We start from the raw sequence: 27514 nt of genomic DNA, 5'->3' as shown, positions 1-27514 counted from the left end.
GGGAACGTAGGGGTTGGGAGTAGGCTAGGTGACAGGATAGGGTAGCCGAACAAGGACGATAAAGGGGGTTAGGGGACGATTTATAGTGGGGGAGTAAGAATAAAAACAACAAAAAAATAAGTTGGGGCTAAATTGGTTTTTCACAAATTAAGGGAGTGGGTATGTACAGTGACAGGCAAAGGCGATAGTTGGGAGGGAGACAGGTAGGTAGGTCCGAGCCCGCCTTCCGAGTGGCCAGCACCACCGCACTCCCTCCACCAACCTCCACTGAACGGCAAAGGCTGGCCACTTCATCGGCTGGCCGTGTTTTACTTCAAGGCGGAGGCCGGCCAACCTCATCGGCAGCTGTGTGCTGCAAGGCTTGTGCCGGCCAGTTCATCTGCTAGCTGTTTTTTTCTTCGAGGCCTGTGCCGGCCAGTTCGTCTGTGGGCTGAGTTTGCCTGCAGCGGCCTTCTTCTGCGGGCTGTGTTTGCCTGCTTGCCTTTGCCATGCCATGCCCACTGCCCACGTTCACCAGCCCCGTTCAATTTTTGCTTTGCCCCCCCCTGTTCATTTCCATGTGCGCCAGGATCAAGGCAACAGTTTGCAAGCTGCGAGAACTGCCCTGTTGGCAGCTACAACACGGGCCTGCAGTGGCAGCCCGTGCACCGTGTTTTGCGTCCATCCATTCATCCATTCATTCGTTGTGCTCATTGCGTGTGCCACTTGAGCTGGCACGGAGACTGCGTTTGTGCAGCTCATGCACCGTTGTGGTTCACTGCGTTCAGTTCAAAAGGGAAGGCCTTGGACTGCGTGTGAGCAGCCAGCCACGTTCCCTGTCACCTGCATTGTTTTGAGCCAGAGACTGCATGTGGGCAGCCTGGCTCCCTGCGAACTGCTTTTCTTTTGCAGAGTTCAATGATCCTGGGCCATGGTTTAGTGTAAAATTTGTAAGTTAAGGTTAAGATGTACTGTGAATATGAGTGCGCCCCCGGCATGTTTGTCTTAGCGCCGGCAATTTTATTTAAGTCGTCCGTGTGAGTGAGTTTGTTTAGATAGTTACGCAGCCCTTAGGTTATTTATTTTGGGGACACGAATACCATGAATGTCGCACTCAGGGATCCGTAGGTAAAATGTACTAGGGGAAAACTACACATGATGGCACACGAAAATTTGACGACTCGGGACGAGTCTGTAAAAAGGGAAGGGGGTAGTGTTGTGGTTACCAGATTCGCAAACCACCATTCAGGTCCCTTAGGTGAGGTATCTCGGTAAGTGCATGTGTAGTTAGGCCCAAACCCGTTGTCTAGTGGGAATACATGTCATTTATGCGAGCTGCGACTCTTCAGGATAGCCGTTTTTCTTTTACTATCTTTATTTTGGACCAACCGCCATGATCACAACCACAACATCAACCACCGACCACAACCACCGCTTCACCACAACCGCCACGACCTTTACCGTCACAACTCGCCACCATCGCATCACCGTCATCTCGCGCCACTCATGGGCACCGATGCTGGACTCGTGTAGGGCGCACGTTGAACAGCGTGTACAAAACCACGGATTTTCTGCTTCAAAAACGGATCAAAAACGACACACGCCCACTTTTTGCCGTCCAATCGGTGAGCGAGGGGCGATTTGGCCCCGCCTCCAGAACGATCGATATATGCAAATTTGTGGATCAAAAAGCCTTCACGCCCACTTTTTCTCGGGCCAATGGGGAGCGAGGTGAAAGGTCAAAGTGTAAGGGTCAAAGTCGAAGTTACGGGGGGATAAAAGGACGGTGTTCGTCAGTCAGGAGGGAGTCGCAAGAGAGAACGAGGGAGAGTCAGCAGAACGAGTCCAAAGAAGAGTTCAGAGAGAACGGGTCGGAGAGTCAAGAAGAGGAGAGTCGGAAGCAGAGGGTCAAGACTTTGCGGGCGGTGGAGCTGCTCGTCGTGTGCGTTGGAGTCGGAACGGAGGGGACGGAGCTGGGGAAAGGCGGCGACACCAGACGAGGGGGTGCTCGCGTCGTGCAGGAAGCTGCACCCGAGGGAGGCCGACAGCGCGACCTGGCCGAGGTGGAGACGCTCGTCGCACATAATAAAGATCCTCTATACCCCGAGCATCAGCAACCCCCTCCTGTTTCCCCCCGCGCTGAGATAGTGCGACCAAGGGGGCCCCGTTCCCACCCCCTGCCAGGCACTGTCCACGAGGCCCGCGGGTTGCGGGGCCATCGCCGCTCCGCGTCTCATCACCAGACGGGTAGGCCCGACCCGGTCTCGGCCCCAGGCCTACCTCATTCTTGGGGGATTTCTTTTCCTTGGTTTTGGGTATGTGTTGTCGGCGCCGTCTGTGAAGTAGAATTGTATAAGTGTTGCCGTGTGCTCGGTAGTCGGTATTAGCTCTGCACTGTGTTTTCACTTTTATGTTTGCTTTTTCTGTAAATGGAATTGTGTTTTCTTTTTTTGTGTGCATTTGGTGGAATTGTATTTGTGTGCTTTCCGTTCGTCGCGAATAAATGTGCTTTATTGTTGAACTGTTCTCCCGCTTCGCTTCGTCTTTTCCTCCATTGAATCCCCATCTTGCTTCACGTAAAGGGTTGGTAGTGGGCTGAATACGCCCGATAATTAATCGAACCGTCGAGGTCGACGATAACACCGCTCGGTTATTCTGATAGTACGGAACGGGTCGCTTAAGTGGCCCGTGTCCGAAGTCGACCTGCGGCGAGGTGCGATCGCCCGGTCTACCCTCCGCGTGGGTACTTAGGTAGTTCGAATTTGGCGAGCAACCCTATCCCACGCGGGGGCTGATTGGCTCGATCGCGGTGAGACCGAAAGGTCCACCCGTGACTGGTTCCCGGCGTTAGTCCGAGAGGGTCACGACTGGATTGTCCGTCCGGTGGGCGACGTGCCGCGATTCGAGTTACGTGGCCGTTCGCACGCCGGCGGGCGCGAAAACCGCAACAATATATATACACATACATCCAATGTTGTACCCTGAAACCTCAAGTGATCGTCTCTTTCGCCTTAGTCTTAGTTTTCAAGTATGGAACTGAATTACTGGACTATACTTGAGAAAGTTTTATTTTATGTGTCAGACAATCTTAAAATATTTCCAGTATAAATTGAAGGGCAATATCACACACAGCTGGAACCTTCAACCCCTTTCTTCAGGTTGATTCCCAACAGTCACTATGAAAGGCCTTTTTATTGGTTTGTATCACCAGTAACTGTTGCTTGCAGTTACCGGATGCACATTTTTATGTTCAAGGGGCGTATTCACGGTTTTATGGTGGGGGGGGGGGGGTTCACGGTTTTGCCGTGGTCGCTGTGGTTCTGAAGATGGGTTTCTTTCTTCCTTATTTTTTTCTTGTTTTGTTTTGATCCATCTGCTGTGGGACCTTCCTTCCCCTTCTGCCTTATAGTCCCCCTTCGAGGCCTCATGTGGTCCGTTGTGAAACAAAACTGTGGATTTTTGAGTGGGGAAAGTAAAAAAAGAGAAATTGTGATGAAGAAAGGTAAGGATGAGCAGGCACGACGGGCATAATGGGCGGCGAGAGGGCGAGAGGAAAAGGCGGGAACGAACCCAGGATGAGTGGTCTGGCTTGCGATGAGAAACTTGGCCTGTAAGACCTCTTTGAGGTTTTTAGTTATCCCTCCGAGGGCCGCCTGTTGGAGGCACAGTCTGCATTGAAGACACTGAGGTAAAGGAGAGCCTCACTGGTGCACGTTGATTTGAGAGGGAGCAGAAGCATTTCCTCCTCCTGAGTATCACCTGAGCCGACCTGAAGCAATGTGTGGCTTCGAGTGTTGCCGAAATTGCTCCAGTTCGTTCGTTGGCGAAGTTTGAGAACAAACCCAGAGAGAGGGAAGGGTGGTGGTGAGGTGTCATCCTTGTGACCTTTGGCTGGGGCAAGACCGCTGGAATGTCAACTCAAACAGGCCTGAATTCTTCTTCCCCCCCCCCCACCTTTCTCCTTTACACATTATTTTTTTTTTATCTTGGAAAATATTCCTTTGTTATTTTGCCCCCCCCCCCCTTTTGGGATTAGTTCGGCATATCTGGTGGGTCATTCAATTGTCTTGGCACCTGTCTGTCCTTAATTATCTTAATTGTTACCACTGCATATATTTTATTATATTCCTTTTTACTTTTTTTAGTAAACATGATTTATCCATTGTTTGGTGGTATACCCTGTGTTTCTGAGTAAAACAATTGCATTGCATTACTGGATTTGCATATTATGATACTGTGTGTTGAAGAGTGGGAGTGTGGGTGAATTGGCATCAACATTCGGATGTTCACTTCGCTCGGTCACATCCGACATTCCGACTGCTTATATGGCGCGACCGAACACGGGGTACGTATTGGTGTCCCGAACACGTCAATCAGGACCTCCGGAGCAATAGGTGGTACCCCGAGCCCTCTCCCCAAGGGCTAGGTCGTAACAACAATCACCTTGTGAAAAGACATTTATCTGAACGAAGAGGCGCCTCTGACGAAATAATAATAAGAAAGTGGAAGAACAATCAGAGGGAGAAGAAGAAGAGGAAAAATTTAAAGGGATCTGGTTAAGGTTCAGATTGATAAAAAAACATGGCAATCCCAGTGGGACTCCCAGTGGGACCAAGGAAGGTTGAGATACAGGGTGAACCTGGTGGTGGTTCCCCCAGTGGGACCAATGAAGGTTTAGACTTTCGATACAGGGTGAACCCAGTGGTGGTTCCCCCAGTGGGACCAAGGAAGATTTAGACTTTCGATACAGGGTGAACCTGGTGGTGGTTCCCCCAGTGGGACCAAGGAAGGTTGAGATACAGGGTGAACCCAGTGGTGGTTCCCCCAGTAAGACCAAGGAAGGTTCAGATACAGGGTGAACCCGGTGGTGGTTCCCCCAGTAAGACTTCCCGGCTGTCCTGCAAAGACCAGGTAGTTCTCTTCAGGCTTAGATTTTATGGCACTGTCGTCTCAATTCTTATCTTCACAGGATAGGGTCCCACTCCCACCCATCTGGGACTTGCGAAATGTGTAAGGAACCAGAAGATTTGCAACGAGGTGTTTTTAAAATGCCTCTATAAATACATGATTAACCCAGAGTGCGTCTATTCCAAAGTATAAAAGAGACGGCGGTTGGAGCGTCTGATCTGCAGCTCATTTTCGGTCATTTGGATCACCGCAAGGCGGCCCCTGAAATTTATAAAACTAGTACGTGCCCGTACGTGCAAAAAGAAAGAAAAAGAAAAGAGAAGAAGAATTGTGACGTCAATCGTGACGTCAATCGTGACGTCACAGCACCGTGTCCTGTCATTGGTTTGGAAAATAAATGGCCATAACTTGGGAACCACTTGTCCAATTAATATCAAACCTTGAAAAGGCACATACTCAGGTCCCCAGCAATATACCTGACAAGTTTCAACGAGATCGGACCAGTGGTTGTCGAGAAACAGCGGTCACAGACACACAGACAGACACACAGAGATTTCTGGAATTATAGATAGATAGCGGGAAATCCACATAGGATTAAGAACGACCCGAATTCATCCGCCACTGCTATGTTTGCTAGAGTGGCGTATATAGAGCATCACGGCTCTGAAAACGCCGTGAAACAAAAGGAAGAAGAAGAAGAAGAGTAACCGGAAGGGGAGGAGACAACATCCCGGAAGCGGTTTTATGGCGACGTGTTTCCCTTCAAGATAGTGCGGTATGCAGCTTATGCTTGTTTTGTACGTAATAACTATTGTATACGATCTTTAAATGACCATTAACGTCATTAGAAGTGCCACAAGACGTGAAATAACGGCGCGATTGAAAAGGCACCGAATGTATCGCCTTTTCATTTCGTTTCGTGCATATTTAACGAATGTTCGACGTTTTTTTTTTTCACCATCAATGTTCGACGGATGTTTGACCTTTTTAACCTCCTCGGTGCCGGTTATCTCTTCAGTAGAGCGAACGTCCCTCACTCGAAGGCTGCGTGGCGGGAAATTTCAAATGGGAACTGTTCAGTATACTGAACAAGAAGACATAGGAGATTGCGAGCGTCATTAAAATCTCCACTTCGTGGCAGAGCACGTGTCCAGTCATCGGATATTTGTTTAAATCGTTATTAACGTGAACTTGGTCATCAAATGCCAATAAACCCTTTCTCTATTCCTATGCTTTGCTCGTCGGGGCTAATAAAGTGACTTCCAGCATGTCGTAGAATTGCCACTGTTCAAAACTATCCTTAACTTCAGAGGCGTGGGCATTTTTTTTGGTTAAAACTCAGTATTTGGCCTTAAACAACTCCTATTAGGGTACTCTTCAAGATCAAGGTGGATGCTGGATGCAAATATGCCCAAATAAGGGATTGTAGTACATTTATGACCAAATATGGGCAAACAATTATATCTGTCATTTTGATGAGTAACATGTTACGTACGTACATTACTTTCAGATAAAATCGAGTTGCACAAGACGCTCTGATTTAACTGTCAACAGCTTGTTTATAATTAACTTGTTTTTAGACGACTGGTAAGACATTGCAAAATGAATCGTCGTTTCTCTCAAAATGAACATTTTTTTTTTCAATTTAAAAGTGAAGGCAAATGATGTTTGAACTTAATTTTCTGAGTATGTGAGCAGAAAAATAATGTGTGACATGATTAACTAGAGTTCACAGAACACGATACAGAACACGCACAGTCCTACTTCAATTTTAATAAGATGATGATTTTTATGATCGTTAAAAAGAAATTGTTTTACCGCCATTTTCCACTGTGTCTATTACATCAATCGCCCTATCGAACGCGTTACAATAGTTCTTCGTGCCTGTTGTTTGTGTCCTTTATAACAGTGCGACTCAAAGTGGTGGTACGCGGACCGGTGCCGGTACACGAGTCCTTGACTGCCGGTCCACGGCGAGTTTCCAGTTTCACATTATCATAATATATAACATGTAATGTATGAAATGAAAATGTATAAAATCTTGAAAAATAATATATTTAAGCCAACAAATTCAAAATACGATATATATATATATATATATATATATATATATATATATATATATATATATATATAGTGTTGTGGTTACCAAATTCGCAAACCACCATTCAGGTCCCTTAGGTGAGGTATCTCGGCAAGTATATGTGTAGTTAGGCCCAAACCCGTTGTCTAGTGGGAATACATGTCATTTATACGTGCTGCGACTCTTCAGGATAGCCGTTTTTCTTTTACTATCTTTATTTTGGACCAACCGCCATGATTACCACCACAACCACAACATCAACCACCAACCACAACGCCGCTTCACCACAACCGCCACGACCTTCCCGTCACACCTCGCAACCGTAGCATCGCCACCGTTCTTGCCCCGCTGTGGGTACCGGTGTTGGATTCGTGCAGAGCGCGCGTCGAACAGCGTGTACAAAATCACGGATTTTGTGCTTCAAAAACGGATCAAAAACGACACACGCCCACTTTTTGCCGTCCAATCGGTGAGCGAGGGACGATTTGGCCCCGCCTCCAGGACGATCGATATATGCAAATTTGTGGATCAAGAAGCCTTCACGCCCACTTTTTCTCGGGCCAATGGGGAGCGAGGTGAAAGGTCAAAGGGAGGGGGTCAAAGGCGAAGCTACGGGGGGATAAAAGGACCGTGTTCGTCAGTCAGAGCAGTGTGGAAGTCTGGAACCCGAAGCCTGCAGTAGCTGGAGAAGCTGAAGAGAGTCGAACGAGGAGAGCCCAAAGAAGAGTCCAGAGTCGGTCGGAGAGTCCAACGAGGAGAGTCCAAAGAAGAGTCCAACGGGAGAGTCCAAAGAAGAGTCCAACGGGAGAGTCCAAAGAAGAGTCCAGAGTCGGAGAGTCCAGAGGCGGAGAGGCGGCAGCGGCAAAGGCAGACGAGGGGGTGCTCGCGTCGGTGCCGGGAGCTGCACGCCCGAGGGAGGCCGGCAGCGCGACCTGGCCGAGGTGGAGACGCACACCAGGGATAATAAAGATCCTCTATACCCCGAGCATCAGCAACCCCCTCCTGTTTCCCCCCGCGCTGAGATAGTGCGACCAAGGGGGCCCCTTTCCCACCCCCTGCCAGACACTGTCCGCGAGGCCCGCGGAGTGAGGCGCCATCGCCGCTCCGCGTCTCATCACCAGACGGGTAGGCGCGACCCGGTCTCGGCCTCAGGCCCGCCTCATTCTTGGGGGTATTCTTTTCCTTGGTTTTGGGTATGTGTTGTCGGCGCCGTCTGTGAGGTAGAATTGTATAAGTGTTGCCGTGTGCTCGGTAGTCGGTATTAGCTCTGCATTGTGTTTTCGCTTTTATATTTGCTTTTTGTGTAAATTGCATTGTGTCTTTTCTGTGTGCTTTTGGTGGAATTGAATATGTGTGCTTCCCGTGTGCCGCGAATAAATGTGCTTTATTATTGAACTGTTCTCCCGCTTCGCTTCGTCATTTCTCCCATTGAATCCTCATCTTGCTTCACGTAAAGGGTTGGTAGTGGGCTGAATACGCCCGATAATTAATCGAACCGTCGAGGTCGACGATAACACCGCTCGGTTATTCTGATAGTACGGAACGGGTCGCTTAAGTGGCCCGTGTCCGAAGTCGACCTGCGGCGAGGTGCGATCGCCCGGTCTACCCTCCGCGTGGGTACTTAGGTAGGTCGGGTCGGCGAGCAACCCTGTCCCACGCGGGGGCTGATTGACGCGATCGCGGTGAGACCGAAAGGTCCACCCGTGACTGATTCCCGGCGTTAGTCCGAGAGGGTCACGACTGGATTGTCCGTCCGGTGGGCGACGTGCCGCGATTCGAGTTACGTGGCCGTCAGCACGCCGGCGGGCGCGAATACCGCAACAATATATATATATATATATATATATATATATATATATATATATATATATATATATATATATATATATATATATATATATATATATATATATATATATATATATATATATTAAGGATTCAGCGGTGGTGGGATTCACACCCTACTCTTGACAGCCAAATGTTGAAGATTCGGCGTCACTTAACAGCACCGCTGTCTCCGGGGTTATAACGCCGGCTGGCTTGGCACAAGTCTTGGGTTACGCGCCTCGGATCACGATACCAATGTACACCCGTGCCTTGCCAGTTGGGGGAATAGACCCCGGTTACAGACTGGATTACAGATTACAGACAGAGACCGAGCGGAGTTTACCAGTCCGTAACCATTTTGGTTTTATATTCAAATTGAGCAGATCGTTCCTCGGCGCGGCACAAATAAATTCAAAGCAGAAAAATCTCGTATAACTCAGCCAGATTTATTGGGGACACATTGGGGAACACAACACAAGCAAAGCATTCACAACATTGTTAAAATTAATCTGTAATCCATTCTTAACTAGGGAGCTACGAATTACGACTTTCGAAGGGAACCCTAGCAAGATAAACCTTGGACAGCAAGCAGACAAGACACAGACTACTTGGTGATGCTTCATGGACGACAGGAAAAGTGTCAAAGGCACGAATGCAGCTCGTGACAAGCCGATGTCAACGGATTCGAGCACCCAGCTCGAGCATGCAGCGTGGCAAAATGGCGGCGTCTTCCTCTTTTTGTCACACCGCCCATGCACTCAGCCTCAGCGCGTTCAACCTCCATAAGGTCGACGGCACAAGACGAAAGATCTATGGTATGCTCCAGCTGGCTTTTCACAAGGTCCAGTATACAAGTCCGGGCCTGGCCTGTTCACCAGGTTAGGCCAAATCAGGGTGTTGGGTTCCGCAGGCGGATCGATGGGACCACAAGACGTGTCGGGCCATGAGGTGAGTAAGGACAGAGGCTCTGTGGTTAGACACAGGTTGAACCTGTCGATGACCTCCTCATAAAGTTGATCGCCGACACACAGCAGCCAGTTCCTCTCGAAGCAGATTGCAGCCTCCCACTAGTCGTTTCTATGCAGCAGAATCCTCACTCGACACTCAGGCTCAGTTACTCCCTCAGCAGATCGCTGACTCGACCCTCAGGTTCAGGCCATTCCTCTCTTACAGATCGCCAACCACACGCACCACGAGTTTCTCCTCCAGCCGATGGCAGACAGACCTCTTGCAGTCCCTTCCTTGCCTTTCTTTCGGCTCGCTCTTCACGAAAGCCGATCGCAAACAGACACAGCCATCCCTTGTACAGCCGATCGCGCCCCACCTCAGCGCTCTCAGTTCTACCTTCCTTTCCGGCGCTCACTCTCTCTAGGCCACACCCACTCAGAGCGCTGGGCGGGGACTGTCGTCCGGAGAGGGGAAGGAAGAAGAACCTCTTGGTTCACCACCACTGCACGAACAAATCAATAGCCTCCTATACCTCCCGACACACATGTAACGTCAAATTACCGAACAATCTGGCTAAACATGCATTTAATGGGGGGATCTGGGCTAATCCGATATTTAATAACACACTAAGGGCCATTTCCACAACAATATATAATACAAAATATATATAAAAAAATGTGTCAACTTTTATTATATTCATTATATTTTAATATTTTTTTCTGGTATAAATTAATATTACTATGGATGTTCAAACAATATTTTCTCGGATCATAAACAAATAATAATATGGTACCAGTCCCTGGCACATTGGAAAAAAAAAAACCTGCCAGTCCACCACATCAGATAGTTTGAGAGGCACTGCTTTATAACATCCTTAACAACAGTAAGTTTCCCGTTTGTAATTATTTTAAATTTTGTTTGACTGCCAGGCAGGCAGGCAGAGTAAAAAAAATATCATCTCACTCCTCTCTGTACATGTACAATTGGGATGAATTCAGAGCCAAAGTACTGTTAAATGAAATACTGGTCTAAATATTCATATTTTAGCATTCAATTTAAATAAGTTATTCCTCCATCGTAAACTGACGATCATAAACTCGAGGACAGACAAACATGAACCAATTACTTCACCCCGCTTTTCACTTTGCATGCGTGGGGTAATGAACATAAGTTCATGAAAAGGGAGTAATATTTAACTGTGAACATGTAATAAATAAATGTCATTGTCTGTCTGTTTGTCTGTCTGACTGTGTGTCTGTGTGTAACACCAATCACTCCCAAGCTGTAACTCCCAAGCTACTGGGCCAATTGTCACCACACTTGGCACATGGACCAAGTTTGACCTCGTGGTGAACATGGGCTACTTGGTTTCGTCTGTAGTCACTGGGGTTTGGGAGGGAAGATCGACAAAAATTCTCGATGTAAATGTGTATCGTGTAGCATGACCCAGTGGTGGTGGCAAAGGGTATTACCAGTCAGCTGTGGAGATAACTTGCATTTTTGCACTGTACACATCCCCTAAAAGTGGGAACCCCAAAGCTCCATTAATCAGGGGAGGTAGGGGAAGGGTTGTGGAAGTCCAGAGGGAAGGGGTGGGGTGGAAGTCTGGAAGGGGGGGTGGTAAGAGTGAGGGGGAAGGGGAGGGATTGGTGGGGAATTGATGGGAATGGAAGGAGTAGGAGAAGGGACCCAGCATCTCCCGGCAACGCTGGGCACCCCTGCTTATCTGTAATACATGCCTGGAACACAAACAATTCTGCTTGGTGAAATCGATACTTAAATCACTTTAATTACCCATTGATTATGTAACAAAACATGGTTTTGAGAAAAATGATGATTCATTTTGTAATTTCTTACGATAGGATTTGAACAAAACAAATGAATTAGAAACCAGCCGTTGATACTGAAATATGAGTTGTATCTTGTTCAATTATATTTTATATGAAAGTATGTATGCATGTTATACTCATTCAAAATCATCGATAAATATTTTTACCATATTTGGTCATAAATGTGCTATAATTCCTTATTTGGACATTTGCATTCGGCATCCACTTGTATCTTGAAGAGTACCCTAATATGAGTTGTTTAAGGCCAAATGCTGAGTTTTAACAAAAAGTGTCGACAAAAGTGAGACAGTATATCAGTTTGGTCATTGTTCAACACCACAGATATATTCAGATGGTCATCATTCAACACCCCAGATGCTCATCGTCTGCTTTGATATTTTGGTAGAATGGACCATGTATTGAGTAAGCATACAGACAATATCCACAATCCATATTTAGGAATGGATTTAACTTAAAATGAATTGTATCTTGTACATATATCTAGGTGCAGTAATGTTAAATGATTGTCAGTGGCAGCTTTTAGTCAGTATTTTCATCATCAGTGGAATTGTCCGTCAATCGATGTTCTTGGGTTTTGGTGACTTTTGTCAGCCATGCAAGCACAAGCCTCAGTGCATAGCATGCTGTTTCTTCGACAGGTACACCCTGCTCGACTACAGGAGAACTGCTGACAGTGGCAGGCACTCGGTTCTACAAGTCTCTGTGGTGCTGGGCTTTATTCATGAGCACAGGCTGTAATATACTAGCCACGATTTCCCAGCCATGTCTAATGGCTGGTGGCAGATTCTGCATAGGCTCCAGTGTTTTCCGTCCATAGGCCTATTAGTTTGCTCATTTCATGTGTTGCTGTAGGCATGGACAAAGGTGGAGACCTTCATTTTGTTTTGTCATTTCTGACAGAGTAGCCAATACCTCACATCATCTCTTTTACTTCGAGCCTTCCGAGACATCATGTAAAGTGTACATATCAAACTCGCATGCTTCTGCAATACTATTACTCAGTTCTGGTTATTCTCCAAGCTGTTCCAGATTGGCCTGGTGTTCTTGATTGCCAAACAATGCATAGAACAAATCAAGGAAAGGACCTGAGATGGAAACTTAACTCCTTCGGTACCAGGTCTCTTCGGAGAATCCTTGGCTATCGCTGGTCAGACTTTGTGTCTAACGAGCGGTTGCTGAGAGAGACTCAGATGAGATTTGTTACCTGTATAGTCCGTGAGTGTCAGCTGTGGCTGTTTGGACATGTGGCTCATTTTCCTGACGCTGATCCTGCTCACCAGATTCTCTCAGCGAGGGAGCCTCATGAGGGGAGAATGCCAACAGGCCGACCACCTGACTCATGGTTGCAGCAGATTGATCGGCATCTCAGTGAGATGGGATGGGCCAAGCATCTGCCTGGCGGATGGCCAGATAGAGACCCCTGGAGTACGTGCGAAAAGTGGACACAGTGATGCGCTGCTCCGGCACATGCTGCTATACCTGACCTGAGGGGGAGGGGAGGACAGAGAGTTGGGGTTTGGAGGGAGTCTTGGCACCACATTGAAAAACATGCGACATTATCTATCCTGAGGCTCTACAAGGACGAAAAAAGTCAAACACTTTGATGAAATGTGATACAAAATCCTCAGTGCTGAAGAAGAAGAAACAGTGCTGAAGAAGAAGGCAGAAAGAAGAATGAGAAGAAAGACGGAAAGAAATAGAAGAAGAACAATGAAAAAAGACAACAAATAAAGGAAGGATAGGCAAATGGAAGAAGGAAGATACAAGAAGAAGAAGAAAGGCAGGACAGGAAGATAAAGAAGGAATATACAGTAGAAGAAGAAAAAAAAACCATGATATAACAAAACTCTAGAGCAGCAGAAACTCCCCAACATAAAGAAGCAAGACGGGAAGCAAACACAGCAGCAATTGATGCATTCTTCCCTCCCAAACCTGCGATCTCCCAGTCATTGTGTTGTACTTCAGTTGGTTATCCATACAATCTGATTCAAGAGGACGCAGTTGAAGCCTTTGAAACCTTTGTCATTCCTGTGTGAAGTGAGGCCATCGCCATAAAATACAAAACACACAGGAAATGGTGCTCTGTGTTGAGATGCAGAGGTGATGGTCATGTTTAAAACTTGATCACTCATAGGTCCCTGGGGGATTAAATATCATGGCAAAGTCAGCTTTGGTTTTATCCAGCCAAAGCAATAGGTCTTATTTGCTCTCTGCCACCTGTCGCTCTCCCCCACACCTCTTATCCCTCCCCTTCTCTCTCTCTCCCACCTCTTTTTCTCTTCCCCTCTCTTGGTATCCCTGTCAGCGAAGCAACGGGTAGTAGTTGCTCATGTACAATATGTACATGTACATATTGTCATAAGAAATAATAATTTGAAACAGAAACATTGCCTACCATCCCAAGAAATATATACAATACAAAAAATCAATATAGTACCATGTATCCCATTTAAGAGCAGGATAAGTGAAATCGTAAGAACACAGGACATTTGGTGAACTCTTGACTTCCAGTCATGTCAATGCAGTAAGTGAATCAAACTATACATTTTCTGATAGAGAATTGTAATATGAAGCAGTTGCTGCCTTAATATTTAAAATTGGTTGAGTCTGCACAAAGATGTTCACATTTATGTTATCCCTATCCGTTTTTGTGCCTTTAAACTTGCCCCATTGTGTACATAGTAGCCTGTAGCTCAAAGCTATACCACAATTAGAAATCACTTGCTATCTTTAATTATCCCAGAGGGTACCTTCTTCAAAAATATCATGGCAGACCAAAGCTGTAGGGGGTGCTGAATGAATTTCTTTATTTTGTCCCGGATGAAAAATATTTCCTGGACTATAGTGCGTTTACACCAAGAACAACAGTGGTTAAGTAGTCTCTCTTTGCCGAGAGTATTCACTCTGTGATGAGTAAACCGCTACACAAAAGAAGTATTTAACTCTTTAGAAGTAGAAAATGATTCCAATAAGTTTTATTTGTTTGACTCATCAGCAATAAGTGTTCTTTCTGCATAGTTATGACCGTTCATGGATATACTTTCTGATCGACAGAATGCTTTGGCCATGTCTTGATCTGTTTCATGCTTTTATCATCAAATGCGCACTTACAGTATATCCTTTAACTTCATCTTTCCATTTTTTGTGCAAGCACAAAAAAAATAATACTCTCCTGATGCGTGGCTTGTTCTATGCAAGACTTCTGAAGAATTATAGCTATTTCACTAGTATCACTCTGTATTTGTATGTTGTACTTTGGATTTACTCCAGTTTCTAAACACCATTATTCCATCACCTAAAGGTGAACAAATATGTTGTTGTTGTTGTTGTTGTTGTTCGTCTTTCGGCTGCTCCCGTTAGGGGTCGCCACAGCGGATCATCCGTTATGATCTGCATACTGATTTGGCATAAGTTTTATGCCGGATGCCCTTCCAGACGCAACCCTGGTCGCCTCTTACGACAAAGGGATAAGGATTGGGTTTCGCCATGATTCCGGGCTGCCCTACACCCTCTCATAGCGCGGCCCAGCGCAGAGCACCCGTCCTCAAGCGATCCTCCAACCCAAGCCTCCGAGTAGCCCGATTACAGGCGCACACCACTTCGCCCGGTTTAAAGGTTAACAAAAATATATGTGTATATATTTCTTTGTATGTATATATATATATATATATATATATATATATATATATATATATATATATATATATATATATATATATATATATATATATATATATATATATATATATATATATATATATATATGCGTGTGTGTAAGCTTTGGCTTGCTGATAAGCTCTTTATGCTGAAAGTTAATTGTCAACTTTTGTTTGTGACAGTGTTTGGTAATTTTGAAGACGTATTTGCTGATTGGTGAACATTGATTTCTTGGCTATGCGTAATTACTTTTCTTTTATGTGTGGTTTTACTTATCACCCGCTTTCGCATACAAATTCTAGGTTCATGGAAGACCAAGAGGGTAACATGACGTAGGGAAGAAAGGCAGGACATTGGGATAAGTGGATGAAACGAATAACAGAAGGAACACGATAAAAGAAAGGAGGATAGAATCGAGGGGTGAAACATAATGAGTAAGAGTGAATGTAAATAGAGGGTTGATGTGGGTCGAAAATAGCAGGGGAAGAAATTGAGGATGATGTGAGATGGTGGTGCACTGTCACCTTGAAGCCTTGGAGGGAAGAGTGAGATTTCACTGCTTCAGAAATAGTTTTTTTATATGTTGAAGGCTACAGGCACAGACTAAATAGTCCACATCGAGGCCAGGCCTTAAATAAAAGAACTGCATTAATAGAAAGGTAAGGAAAGAGAGAATTGTCCAAGAGTTTTTGAGGAAGTACAAAAATCTTCCTTTTGAAAAGGGGAAGGTCATAAGTGTTTGGGAAGACGTGAGAAGGTAAAGAGTTACAGAGTTTGGCAGTGGAGGCGAAGAAACAAACATCGTAACGGCCCACCCTTGAATTGCCAATGGCCACACAATAATCATGTGATGTGGCTTGTCGAGTATTCCTTGGTCTCACTAATAGTGGAGGTACACGAGCAGCAAGTTCTTGCGAGCAGAAACTGAAGTAATATCTAGAAAAGAGAAAGAGAACCTACTTTGCAGTGTAATTTGAGCGGGTCGAGTTTTGAGGTCACATTGGTAGAGTTGACAAGTCGAATAACTTTGTATTCAATTCTGTCCAGTAAGTATGTGGAGCTGGAACCTCCCCAGATGTGAGAGCAGTACTCTATACAAGGATGAATAAATCCTTTATATAGTTGGAGCAACTGTTCAGACGAGAAGAATCTTCGACATATGAACAGGACTCGTAATTTATTCGAGGCAGACTTAGCTATTTGCATAAGGTGTGGATTTTAGGATAAATCTGATTTTGCAGTGATACCTAATAGGCTTATTGTATCACATGATGTAAATGCAGAGCTTTCAAAGGATATGATATGAGAGAGAGAAAGAGAGAGAGAGAGAGATAGAGATAGAGAGAGAGAGAGAGAGAGAGAGAGAGAGAGAGAGAGAGAGAGAGAGAGAGAGAGAGAGAGAGAGAGAGAGAGAGAGAGAGAGAGAGAGAGAGAGAGAGAGAGAGAAAGAGAGAGAGAGAGAGATAGAGATAGAGATATATATGAAGAAATTGAGTTTTCGAAGCATTAAACTTAACTTTATTACATTTGCCCCACTGGGAGATCTTAAAATTTAAATTTTGGCCCCCGCTGGGACCGAATTTCAAGAGATGGCTGTGATGAAATGAGATGTAGCTCGAGTGAGAGAAGATGGGGCAGATGGGAAAGACATGGAAGAATGTAATGTCGAGTCATCAGCATACGAGTGCATTTGGTTATTTGTGGAAGAAAGAAGGTCATTGATAAAAAGAAGGAAGAGTGTTGGAGACAGGATGGAACTCTGAGGTACACCGCTATTGATAGGGAAGGGGGAGATGTTGAACCATCAACAATTATTAGACCATGGGCCAATGGTCGAAACCATCCCCCCACCCCCCGGGGATTTTTGCAGACTATCATTTTTGAATGGCCTGTTATATGTCTTTTTGAAATCTGCTTGTCTGCAAGCAGAATTTTGGTGGAATAAAAGTATAGGCTATGTTAACTGTACCTTGCTGACGCAATTTTGATAATTTTAGGAATGGGGGGCGGGGGGGGTGGGTGAGATTTTGCTATTTTCTTCTGTACTTTTGAGTGAATCCTGCTGAATTTCACCTTGCTGTATTTAGAAAAGCTGTTCTATATAAAAACATGAAGAAAATTTAATTGACCCAAAGATCAATGATGTCACAGTGATGTCATAACAGAAAATGATATTTTTGAGAATTTTTCTCCAATCATCTCCGACATGTTGATTATTACTAAGCAGAATTAATTCAGATGCTCTCATTATCACATGGATATGAATATCAATCACTTGTCATATTATCAATTAACCATCGCTATTAATTGAACTGAAATCAAATTGAAATGATACGTTTTATTTTGCATCTGCTAATATTCGTTTCCAATAAGCAAATCTCAGCATTAGTGGACAAACATCAAGGATTATTGAAGCATATCTTGATAAACAAGAAATCCACCAATATATATATATATATATATATATATATATATATATATATGTATATATGTATATATATATATATATATATATATATATATATATATATATATATGTTGTCCAGGTTCTCTAAAGCTATCAAGAGCAAGTTTAAACTTGTGACATTGGTATATTTGCAAATGGTACAGTAGAGTCTAACTACTAACAACCGTTCATGTGGTGAAACTCGTGGCAGTGTTTTCTATAAGTTCCAATATACTGACTATATAATAACGGACTAGCGCGAAGGCAAACATGGAAAATTATTCCTCTGTATCTTCAAAAATGACATCTTCAAAACTCTCAACTTCTGGAAGGTCCTCTTCCTCTTCATCCTCATCTTCCGGTTCATCGTACAATTCTACAAGCTCTTTTGGCATCAAATCTCCCTCCGTCCACTGGAAATCCAATTCGCCATCTACTATGCACCAACCGTGCCCATCTGGCATTGGTACATCTGGCATAGCCTGGTCTACCCTGCACCAGACCAGTGCTTGGTAATTAGCCCTCTGTATGTGCATCCACAGTGATGCCCGGCATGGAGGTAGTATGCTCAAGTCAACTCCATTGTAACTGGTCAACAATGATCCAGATTTTGGCTTGAACCTCTCCAAGAACTGCTCGGTACGTAGCTTGTTGATATCAGATGATGTTGACTTCTTCCTGTACAACAAACATGTGAAGTGCTCTAACGTCTGATAAAGAGTATCACTCACATCAGGTGAACTTCCTAATGAAAGGAATGTAGCCAAGAAATTCGGATGATCTTTAAGAGTCTTCAAAGGAAGCAGCTTCCCCTTTCGTACGAATGAACTCGTGTCGCACCCAGAAAATGCATGCGACGCTGGTAGTGCTGAACAGATATCTTTTCCAGCTTCTGCGATTACACGATGAACGTCAATCATCCGTCGTGTGTTGCCGACTCCTGTGTCAAATAACACTCGCTGTTGAATATCTTGCGCAAATTTCAGCAGCAACAAGAATACATCTGTGTCTGGTGATCTAATTACAATTGTGGACTCAGATGAGGAATGTGAAGCCACATGTAGGCAGTGCAGAATCATCCTTGTGTCTGCTTCCTCTTGAGTCGAATGTAGCTCCTCCACATCTTCTGATTCAGTAGTTTTACCATCTCAGCTTGTGATGGATGTGCAGTCTCTCTCACAGACAAACAGGATTCTTCTTTCGACCATTTTTGCAGAGTACTTTGGCGTTTTCCATTCCAGCAGAAGCTGTTTGGTAAGTTGTGTTTTATTCTTTGAGTTACGCAGAAACTTCTTCCAGTCACGTGGGATCTTCGTAAGCGGACTCTTGATTAAGTGCGTTGACGATGCTCCTCTGTGTTCTCTCTCTGCTTCTTTGATCGACATGTCTCTGTAAGTATCAGTCACGAAGTCTATCCGTCGTACTTTAGGAAATTGTGCGAACAAACTTTCAGCCAGCTCACCAAATGTTTCTGGGATGGAAACTTGTGTCTGTAGTAGGGCATTTCCATTGATTATGTAACTCGTGCTTTCGTTGGTCGGTCGCTGTGACAAGTTAGCATGTCCTTCCAGGGTATGCATTAGCTTGGCCTTGTCTGTTTTCGTTGGGCTCTAGCAACAGCTACAGGATCCCCATGGCATGGGCCCCAATGGATAACTGAGGACCTTTTCCATGCTTATGATATATTTAAGAGCCAGCAATATCAATTGGCCAAACACATTCCGTTGTGCAACAACATTCTTGGTTTTTTTGTTTGTCCCTGTAACTTTAACTGACTTTGCCAGTGACGCAAATGTTTTGAGTTTCGGTTTCTTGATTGGTTCGTGGAAACTCTTTTCTTTCTTGATTAGCCTTTCTTTTACAAATGCTTCGTGTAATATCTTCCCACGATTGTCTGCTGATAGAATATCCTGCTCAACTTCGCGTGGAGCTGGTACTCCTGATGACAGACAATAGAGGACATCTTTATCCTCGACATCGAAAGGGTTAATGAAGCTTGTGATGGCATCAACAACCTTGCGAACATCGGTTTCACTGCGGAGTATTTCTGAGGTCCTTATATCCTTGTGTGTTGAACATCCTTGACTCCATTCCTGTCAGTTCCATGGTGGCTTGGACATAACCTGCCCGCGAGTGTCTTGTCATACACCATCTGTAGTAAGCAGAATAGTTTCTGCTGAATCCAATAATTCCCCCGTGAGATTTTGCATGTCGATTGATGGTTTGTTCAATGGTAAGATCAACTGCATTTCTCGATGACTGTACCTCGGATCTGTTCACACTGAATCCATTTAACCGCAAAAGCTATTGAGCTCCAGGATGGGAACTGGGGAGGTTTAGGAGAGTCAGCATGTGTACCATTGTATATCTTGCATAATTTAGTCGGTCATAGCTGAAAAACATGCGACGCAGGTTTTGCAGACACCACAGATGAAGATCCAAATTGTTCTCTTTGGTTGCTCTGAGAAACATCAAAACCAGCCATACTTTATCCATATAATCCAACCAAAACTGAGCGGTCTTCCCCATTTCTCCCTTGCGAACCTTTTCCTTGAAACTGTTGTCGAGCATCAGCAGCCGTGTGCAGCTATTGCTTGCCAGAGTTTCCGATAGATTCTCCTTACTTGGAATGAGTGATAAGCGTTGCAGGAGGCCTCTTGTTTCGTCTCCAATAATCTGCCCCTCTGATGTCTCGAAAGCCCTCAACAACAGACGCTCTAAGGCTTCAAGTGTTAGCCTGTGAACACGCAATGCTCTGTTGTAATGTTTACCGGACATCACTTTGTTAATGGACCCACTGGCTCAGATTCCAGGTTCCACTACTATTTCCTCAAAACCACTGGACTGAAGCCGTTTTCCAAGAGCACCAAGATATGCACAGGTAGTGTGAAAAACACCCATCCTGACAATTACGTCTTCAAACAAATGGTTATTCTGCCATACAAGAGCATATGCTTTTTTTTGCCACCGCCAGATCAAACGTCACGATTGTGTAGTGCTGGCCCACTTCTCTGGATGCTGCCTGGGAAAGTTTCAGGAGGTGTTGGACAGTGGCATTCTCAGTAACCGGGGCATTCACGGGAGCCATGTAGTCAACTGTGGATAACACATCCTTGTCATCTTTGCTCTTCGCTGTCATGGTTACCCAACCAGCCCATCCAGGTACCATCTGGGTCGCGTTCTGCAGCAGTGCCCTGCAAAATACCCACACTGTATCAGACCATTGGGCCCAAGTTTCTGTGTCTGTTTGTGGGGCATCACTGATGGATACTACAAGGGATGGTTCAGTCTTGGTATTGACAAAACATGGCTGTATCTCTTGAGGATTGTAAACCACTGAGCGCTGCTTGTTCTTGAGAACGGGAACTTGAATGCAAGAGGGGTTGCTGCAAGCATCTACAAGAACCTCCTGGATCATTATCCCATGGGCCATGTGTGTTGTGCCAGTACCCGAAGGTGTTTCTTCGTTCAGGTAAAAATTGTCCCAGCATAGATGACTAACAACATTTTCGGCTGGCTGAATTGAAGGTGGAATAATGCCTTCTCTCTCCACTATGCTCTTACACATGGCTGTTTCCAGTTCCAGCAAACGAGAGTAGGAAACACAGTGTCCATATCAATTCAATAGAGTGACTATTTCAGCACTACCAGTCAAATGCCTTGGTGTCATACCCAGAAGAAGGTGTTTGGGCATTGTCCATTGCCCTCTTGTCAAAGCTTGGCAAATATCTTCAGCAAAGGAATCAACCAATCTGCTTCTTTTCGTCGACGCATCTGCAAATTTCTTTCCAGTAATCACCCAGGAGAGAAAATCTTGCAATTGAGTAGGTGGGTGGATAATTCCAATAAGTAAGAAGCTCGGTGAAGGTGGCCAAGGCATCTCTGTGGATTCTTCTTTGGAGCCAAGAATAAGTCTTCTTTGGAGTAGTGCTGCTTCTTCAAGGCGTTTCAGGTCGGATGCAGCAACCTCAAATGCAGACTCGATGGCCTGACCTTTTGGAACTTCCGTCGAATACACAAGTTCACTCATGTAATTAGGTTGCCAAGACTGTATTTTGCTTCCAAATTTATTTGTCAACTTTGCTTTTATCTTGTCAGTTTTGTAATTGACATTGTAAAATTTGGGGCTATTGCTCAACATAAACTGCAAATATCGGTCCTTGAGCATTGTAACTCTTTCAACGTTAGCCCCATGGATAATGCTGTTCTCAACATATTGGTAGACATGCTCAAATGCAGCTGCATGAGCATTCTGTTGTTCCACGACAGAAGTGTCTACATCAGTTTTTTCATGCCGATCATCTGTGCGTGTATAATGCTTACGACACGACGGATGGTAGTGTGCCTCACGGGCGATTAAATCAACATCTTGTACTTTCGCCAATATGTTGGCAACTTTCATTTTCTCAGCGGCTGCTTTGATTGACTCTTCTGCGCTACTTGTAACACACTTCACAAGCCTCTCTTCCTTCCCCTGTACCTTTTTACGTGATCTGTCGCAGAAGAGACATTTGTTCGCAGGAAATAATATTGCAGCCAATTCTGAGGATCTGCCTCTCTTGGCGCTACATGGTACTTCATCGTCTTCACCAGGACCCTTTCTTTTGAGGAAGTGGGACGTGTTCGTGAAATTTGTATAACACCATCTGTGCGTTCCGTGCACGTTTTTGTGGAAAGTTTTTGGTACCTCCATATAAATATCATCAAGCCTTTCACTGGAATTAGCTCTCTTCTGTCGCAGTTCCACTGTTTCTTCCATCTTCGAGAAACTAACATCTGAAAGTGGTCTAACTTTTTTTTATCTGAGGTGTGTTTCACATAGTGTATAATGCAGGATAAGCCTTCATGCGAATGTTTGGCTTTAGACCGTGAGCTGGCCTTTAATTTCAAGGGTTTTTCATCTGTTTTCTTCTTGTCAGCCATTGAAAAGTCTCATCTAAACTGAAATACAGAAATCAATAAACATCAACATCAATTCAACAGTCTGTGAATACTCCATGTATGATGGCAGTGAGCTAGTGAACAACAGAAATTATGCATAAGTTTTAGAGAAAAAACATTCACAAATGACAAATTCCAAAATTAGGTCTAAAAACAGCCTGAAAATGACTTTTTCGGAAATGACGTCATTGTGACGTCACTATAGCGGCCATCTTGGATTTAATTTTGAGATTTTCAGTTAAGACTTGACCCAACGGTAAATATGAGAAATTTCAGCGTCCTCGCCTTAGGGATAGCGAAGATATTTATGGAGACCAAATTCCTTATTTCAGAATGGGGGGTGGGGTTACTGCGGGGCGTGTCACGACCACACCCGCCACTGATGTTTTTTTTGTTTTTTTTGCAGACAACCGGATTGTGCTAGGGCATGAGTCAGGCTATCTGAAAAACATAGTCTACAAAAATCCCCAGGGGGCGGGGGATGGGGGTCTACGGTGGCCCATGGTCTATATGGAGATCGAGCGGTCGGAGAGAAAGCTCGATATGAGAGAGCAGAGTGAAGGAGGAAAGCCGAAAGAGGGAAGCTTGGATATCAGACCCCGATGCCAAACTCTGTCAAAGGCTTTTGAGATATCAAGGCCGACAACAAAGGCTTCCTCAAAGTCTCTCAAAGAAGAGGCCCAGACATTCATAATATAAGAAAGGATATCACCTGTAGATCTTGCCTTGCGAAAACCGTATTGGTGGTCAGAGAGAAGATTGTGAGATTCATGATGCTTGAGAAAATGAGAATTGAGAAGAAATTCAAATACTTTGGAAGCAGTAGAAGTCAGACCAATAGGACGGTAGCTAGAAGGGTTTGAACAATCACCCTTCTTTCATGTGTTTTAAAATATTTTTTTCCCCATTACCCTGAAAGACAAAAAACAAAACAAACACAGTTGTATGTATTTCTGTTTATTATAAGCAGATATAAAAGATTATGCATTAAAACAATTTTTCAAAATAAAATTATAGCGAAACATTTTTTTGCATAGCCTGGGGCTAAATTAGTCACTACTGCATTGTTGGAGTGGAATTTTCCATGATCCTGATAGGAAAAAAACAAAACACTCATATAGGATTATGAATTACCCTTTATTCGAAGCATGTATGAAAGATCATAGATAAAAACGTTTTTAGAACAAAATTATAGGGAAACAAAAACCCTTCCGGGTCCATCTGACCCATGAGTGTATTCGTGGGGGTATTGCATTTTTAAAATAAGTTTTCTCATGATCCTGAAAGACAAAGCAAACAAAACACACATAGGAGTATGCATTACACTTTGTTCTAAACATATATGAAAGGTCATGTGTAAAAATGTTTTGTTAGAGCGAAATATAGGTTAATGAATACTCGGGTCTATCTGACCCACAAATGCATTAACGTGAAGTTTCTTTTCACATGAAATTTTTAATGACATTTTTCGAACAATCCCGAGAAAAATAAATATTTAACAAACACACAGGAATGTGTAAAACCCTTTATTTGGCGCATGTGTGAAAGATCATACAAAAAAAAATTATTTCAAAAATTGCAAGAAAACAAAATTCTGTCGGGCCAATCTGTCCCGTCGGGCGCGGACAAGTGTTAAAATTGGCTGTACTAAGGCATACTTCCAGGAAAGATGAAAAGTTTGGGTTTTTAAACAAAAATGAAACAAACGAGCAAGCACGGGTGCAAGTTCTGAAGCACATTCCTTCAAGACACGGGGAGGAATGCCATCTTGTCCATAGGCCTTGCTTATGTCCAGAGAGAAGAGTATTTTTATTGACTGTATTAAAAGAGATTATCGGGAGGGACATAGGATTGGTGAGGGGAGCATCAGAGGGAGATGGAATGTTGGAGCCATCCAGTGCGAAGTTCGAGGGGAAAAGAGAACCAAGAGGTGTTGCTTTCTTGGTCGGAGAGACAGCGATAGTATCATCGGAACATAAAAGCGAAGGAAAGGTAGAGTGACAGAAGTTGTAGGAGATACTTTTAGCTAAGGACAAGAAAGATCTATTAGTGGAAAAAGATGAGAGGTTGTCACATTTATTTTGAATAAAGGAATGCTTCACCTCACCAATAACATGAAGGCAAATTATTTCTGGCAGATATGAAAGCTGAATGTGAGTCGGAGGGAGAAGAGTTTTTCCATGTCTGGTATGCGGCATCCCTTGCACGAATGGCCACAGAGCAGGAATTATTGAACCAATAATTGGTAGGAGAGATATATTTGAAAGAGAAGGGGATATAGGTCTCCGTTTCTGCAACAATAACCTCAGCTATACGTTCAGCAGAGATGAAGGCATTACCCGAGGAGAGGCAGTGGTCTTTCCAGAGAAAGTCAGAAAAGAAGTTTCGTAAAGCAGTCCAGTCAGCATTATTGAAATGCCAATACTGGCGTTTCGGCGGAATACGGTTCCACGGGTGTGAGAAAATATCATCCATGAAGTGGTGATAAGCAGTAACTTTGGTGCATCCTTGAGGAAGCGGAAGTCTCAGGGTTGAATGAGAGAACAAGACCAGAATGGAGGTGGTGAAACACAGAGATGACAGGATTCCATTGAGGGATAAACATCGACTGTGTGAGTGGAGGAAGTCGAGAAACCAGGAATGAAAGTGGCTATGGATGCCACATGCAGAGATCTTGGCAAGCAGAATAAGATGCCAGAATTTGTCGAATGCTGAGAGAGACAAGTCTGACCTAATGCTTAAGATTCAGGACCTGCAAATGTCGTATCATTGTATTCATTATATTCTGCTGTCGTTTAAATATGTTCTTTGTTTTACAGATGAAATCGGAAACAGACATCAGTGTTGAAAAATGGACAACAGAAGATGTATGTTTATTTCTGTAATTGCACTTCACAAAGTAATGTAATTGATTCAAAATCTCTTCTTTTTTAAGTTATGGATGACTGATTAAGTGATCTAAATGGGAAATATATCCACATTATCTGATTATTTTCACTCGGTAGACATTTTTAATGGGGCATAAAATTGTTCCATGTAATTGCAAATTGAACCCAAAAATATTTCTGAGGAAGAAAAATAACTTTTAACAGCTCTGTGAATCTGAAAAAAATAACAATCCAGCCCTCATTGATCATTATTGTTTATCATTTCCTATTGTACCTTACTTCATCAAAAATGGGATCCATTTCAGATATGAGGTGGGTGGGTGGAGATGGTGAGGATGATGATGAGGGTGAGGGAGGAGGAGAGGAAGGGTGGAAGAGTGAGGGGCAGTGTGATTCGAGCAAGGAGCTTGGGATGGGAGAGGGTTGAAGACAGTGGGGGGTGGGGGTGGGGTATTGGTCTTCAGATGTGCTTTGAAAGTGTTTTTGGTAAAGGAAGAGTGGTATTGATTTCCAGAAGTAAGGGCTCAACCCCAACATACTTTTTCAAACGGGCCCGTCTATCCTCATCTTACTCAGCTATATCATACTGTTTGCAGATTGGGCTTGATTAGTGGGGAAGGGGGAGAGGGGAGGGGGAGGGGGGAGAGAGGATGGGAAGAGAGAGGATGGGGAAAGTGAGGAGGGGGGAGGATGGGAGGAGAGGGGGGCGGATGGGAGGAGGGAGGGGAGAGGAAGAGGGGAGGAGGGGAGGGGAGGAGGGAATGGCAGGGGGAGGAGAGTGAGGAGGGAGGGAGGGAGAGTGAGGAGGGAGGGAGGGAGAGTGAGGAGGGAGGGAGGGGCATGAGGGAGGGAATGGGAGGGAGGGGAGAGGAGGAGGGGAGAGGAAGAGGAGAGGGTAGGAGGGGATGGAAAGGGGAGGGTAGGAGGGGATGGAGAGGGGAGGGTAGGAGGGGATGGAGAGGGGAGGGTAGGAGGGGATGGAGAGGGGAGGGTAGGAGGGGATGGAGAGGGGAGGGTAGGAGGGGATGGAGGGTAGGAGGGGATGGAGAGGGGAGGGTAGAAGGGGATGGGGAGGGGAGGAGGGTAGGGGGAGAGGGGATGGGAGGGGTAGGAGGGAGAGAGGGGATGGGAGGGGTAGGAGGGAGAGAGGGGATGGGAGGAGGGAGGTGGGAGAGGGGATGGGAGGAGGGAGGGAAGAGGATGAAAGGGAAGGAGGGGAGAGGATGGAGGGAAGGGAGGGGAGAGGATGGAGGGAAGGGAGGGGAGAGGATGGCGGGAAGGCCTACCTCTCGGCTTTCCTGCGGTGATGTGGTGATTCATTACTTCATAACTCAAAACATTTTTTACTCATTGTGATCATATAATTTATTTGGAGAGGATGGAGGGAAGGGAGGAGAGAGGACGGAGGGAAGGGAGGGGAGAGGATGAAGAGAAGGGTGGGGAGAGGATGGATGATAAGGAGAGGAGAGGATTGAGGAGAAGCGAGAAAGGGGTGGAGGTAGGGAAAGCGACGCCTCACCAAATGTTGCTATTCACTGTGGGAGTGGGGGGGGGGGGAGACAAAGACAGAGACAATAGAAAAAAAAGAGAGAAATGTGAGCGGTTGTGGTGGTGTTTCCGAAGAGAATGATATGTTATGCTTTAAGACTACACACACACACACACACACACACACACACACACACACACACACACACACACACACACACACACACACACACTCGTGTCAGAACAGCTGTACACCAAACGACTCAACAAAGTTTGTGAAGTAATACGCTGGCACATCTGCAACAGCTTTTATATCCCATTTCCAGAAAATTTGTGGGAACATGAACCAAAATCAAACACTGAAAACATCGAAGTACCACTCATGTACGACCTAATGATCCCATCGAGCGTGAGCATCGAAAACGAAGTATTGTGACCAGATCTGGTACAAAAAAAGAGAAGAAGGTATTGCTAATGGAGGTGTTTATACCAGTGATTT

At 44.7% G+C, this 27514-nt stretch overlaps 2 protein-coding genes across 2 annotated transcripts in view; one reads left to right on the top strand and one right to left on the bottom strand.

Annotated features, from left to right (window-relative positions):
- The window catches only part of ECD (ecdysoneless cell cycle regulator), a 464207-nt gene extending 462733 nt beyond the window's left edge, over positions 1-1474 (bottom strand). The window contains exon 1 of the mRNA XM_085882528.1: positions 1441-1474. Coding sequence (XP_085738654.1) covers positions 1441-1459 — 19 coding nt within the window. The 5' untranslated portion in view covers positions 1460-1474. The remainder of the gene's footprint in view (positions 1-1440) is intronic.
- Positions 1475-5601: 4127 nt separating this feature from the next.
- SAMD8 (sterile alpha motif domain containing 8) overlaps positions 5602-27514 on the top strand; it is a 73343-nt gene continuing 51430 nt past the window's right edge. The window contains exons 1-3 of the mRNA XM_085882505.1: positions 5602-5662; positions 6797-6860; positions 25459-25506. Coding sequence (XP_085738631.1) covers positions 25459-25506 — 48 coding nt within the window. The 5' untranslated portion in view covers positions 5602-5662; positions 6797-6860. The remainder of the gene's footprint in view (positions 5663-6796; positions 6861-25458; positions 25507-27514) is intronic.

Source organism: Eptatretus burgeri, chromosome 5 (genome assembly GCF_056783735.1).
Source record: "Eptatretus burgeri isolate ZD-2024b chromosome 5, Ebu_testis_v1, whole genome shotgun sequence".
Classification (NCBI taxonomy): Eukaryota; Metazoa; Chordata; class Myxini; order Myxiniformes; family Myxinidae; genus Eptatretus; species Eptatretus burgeri.
Note: the sequence above shows the minus strand (reverse complement) of the source record. Positions and strands in the feature narration are given on the sequence as shown.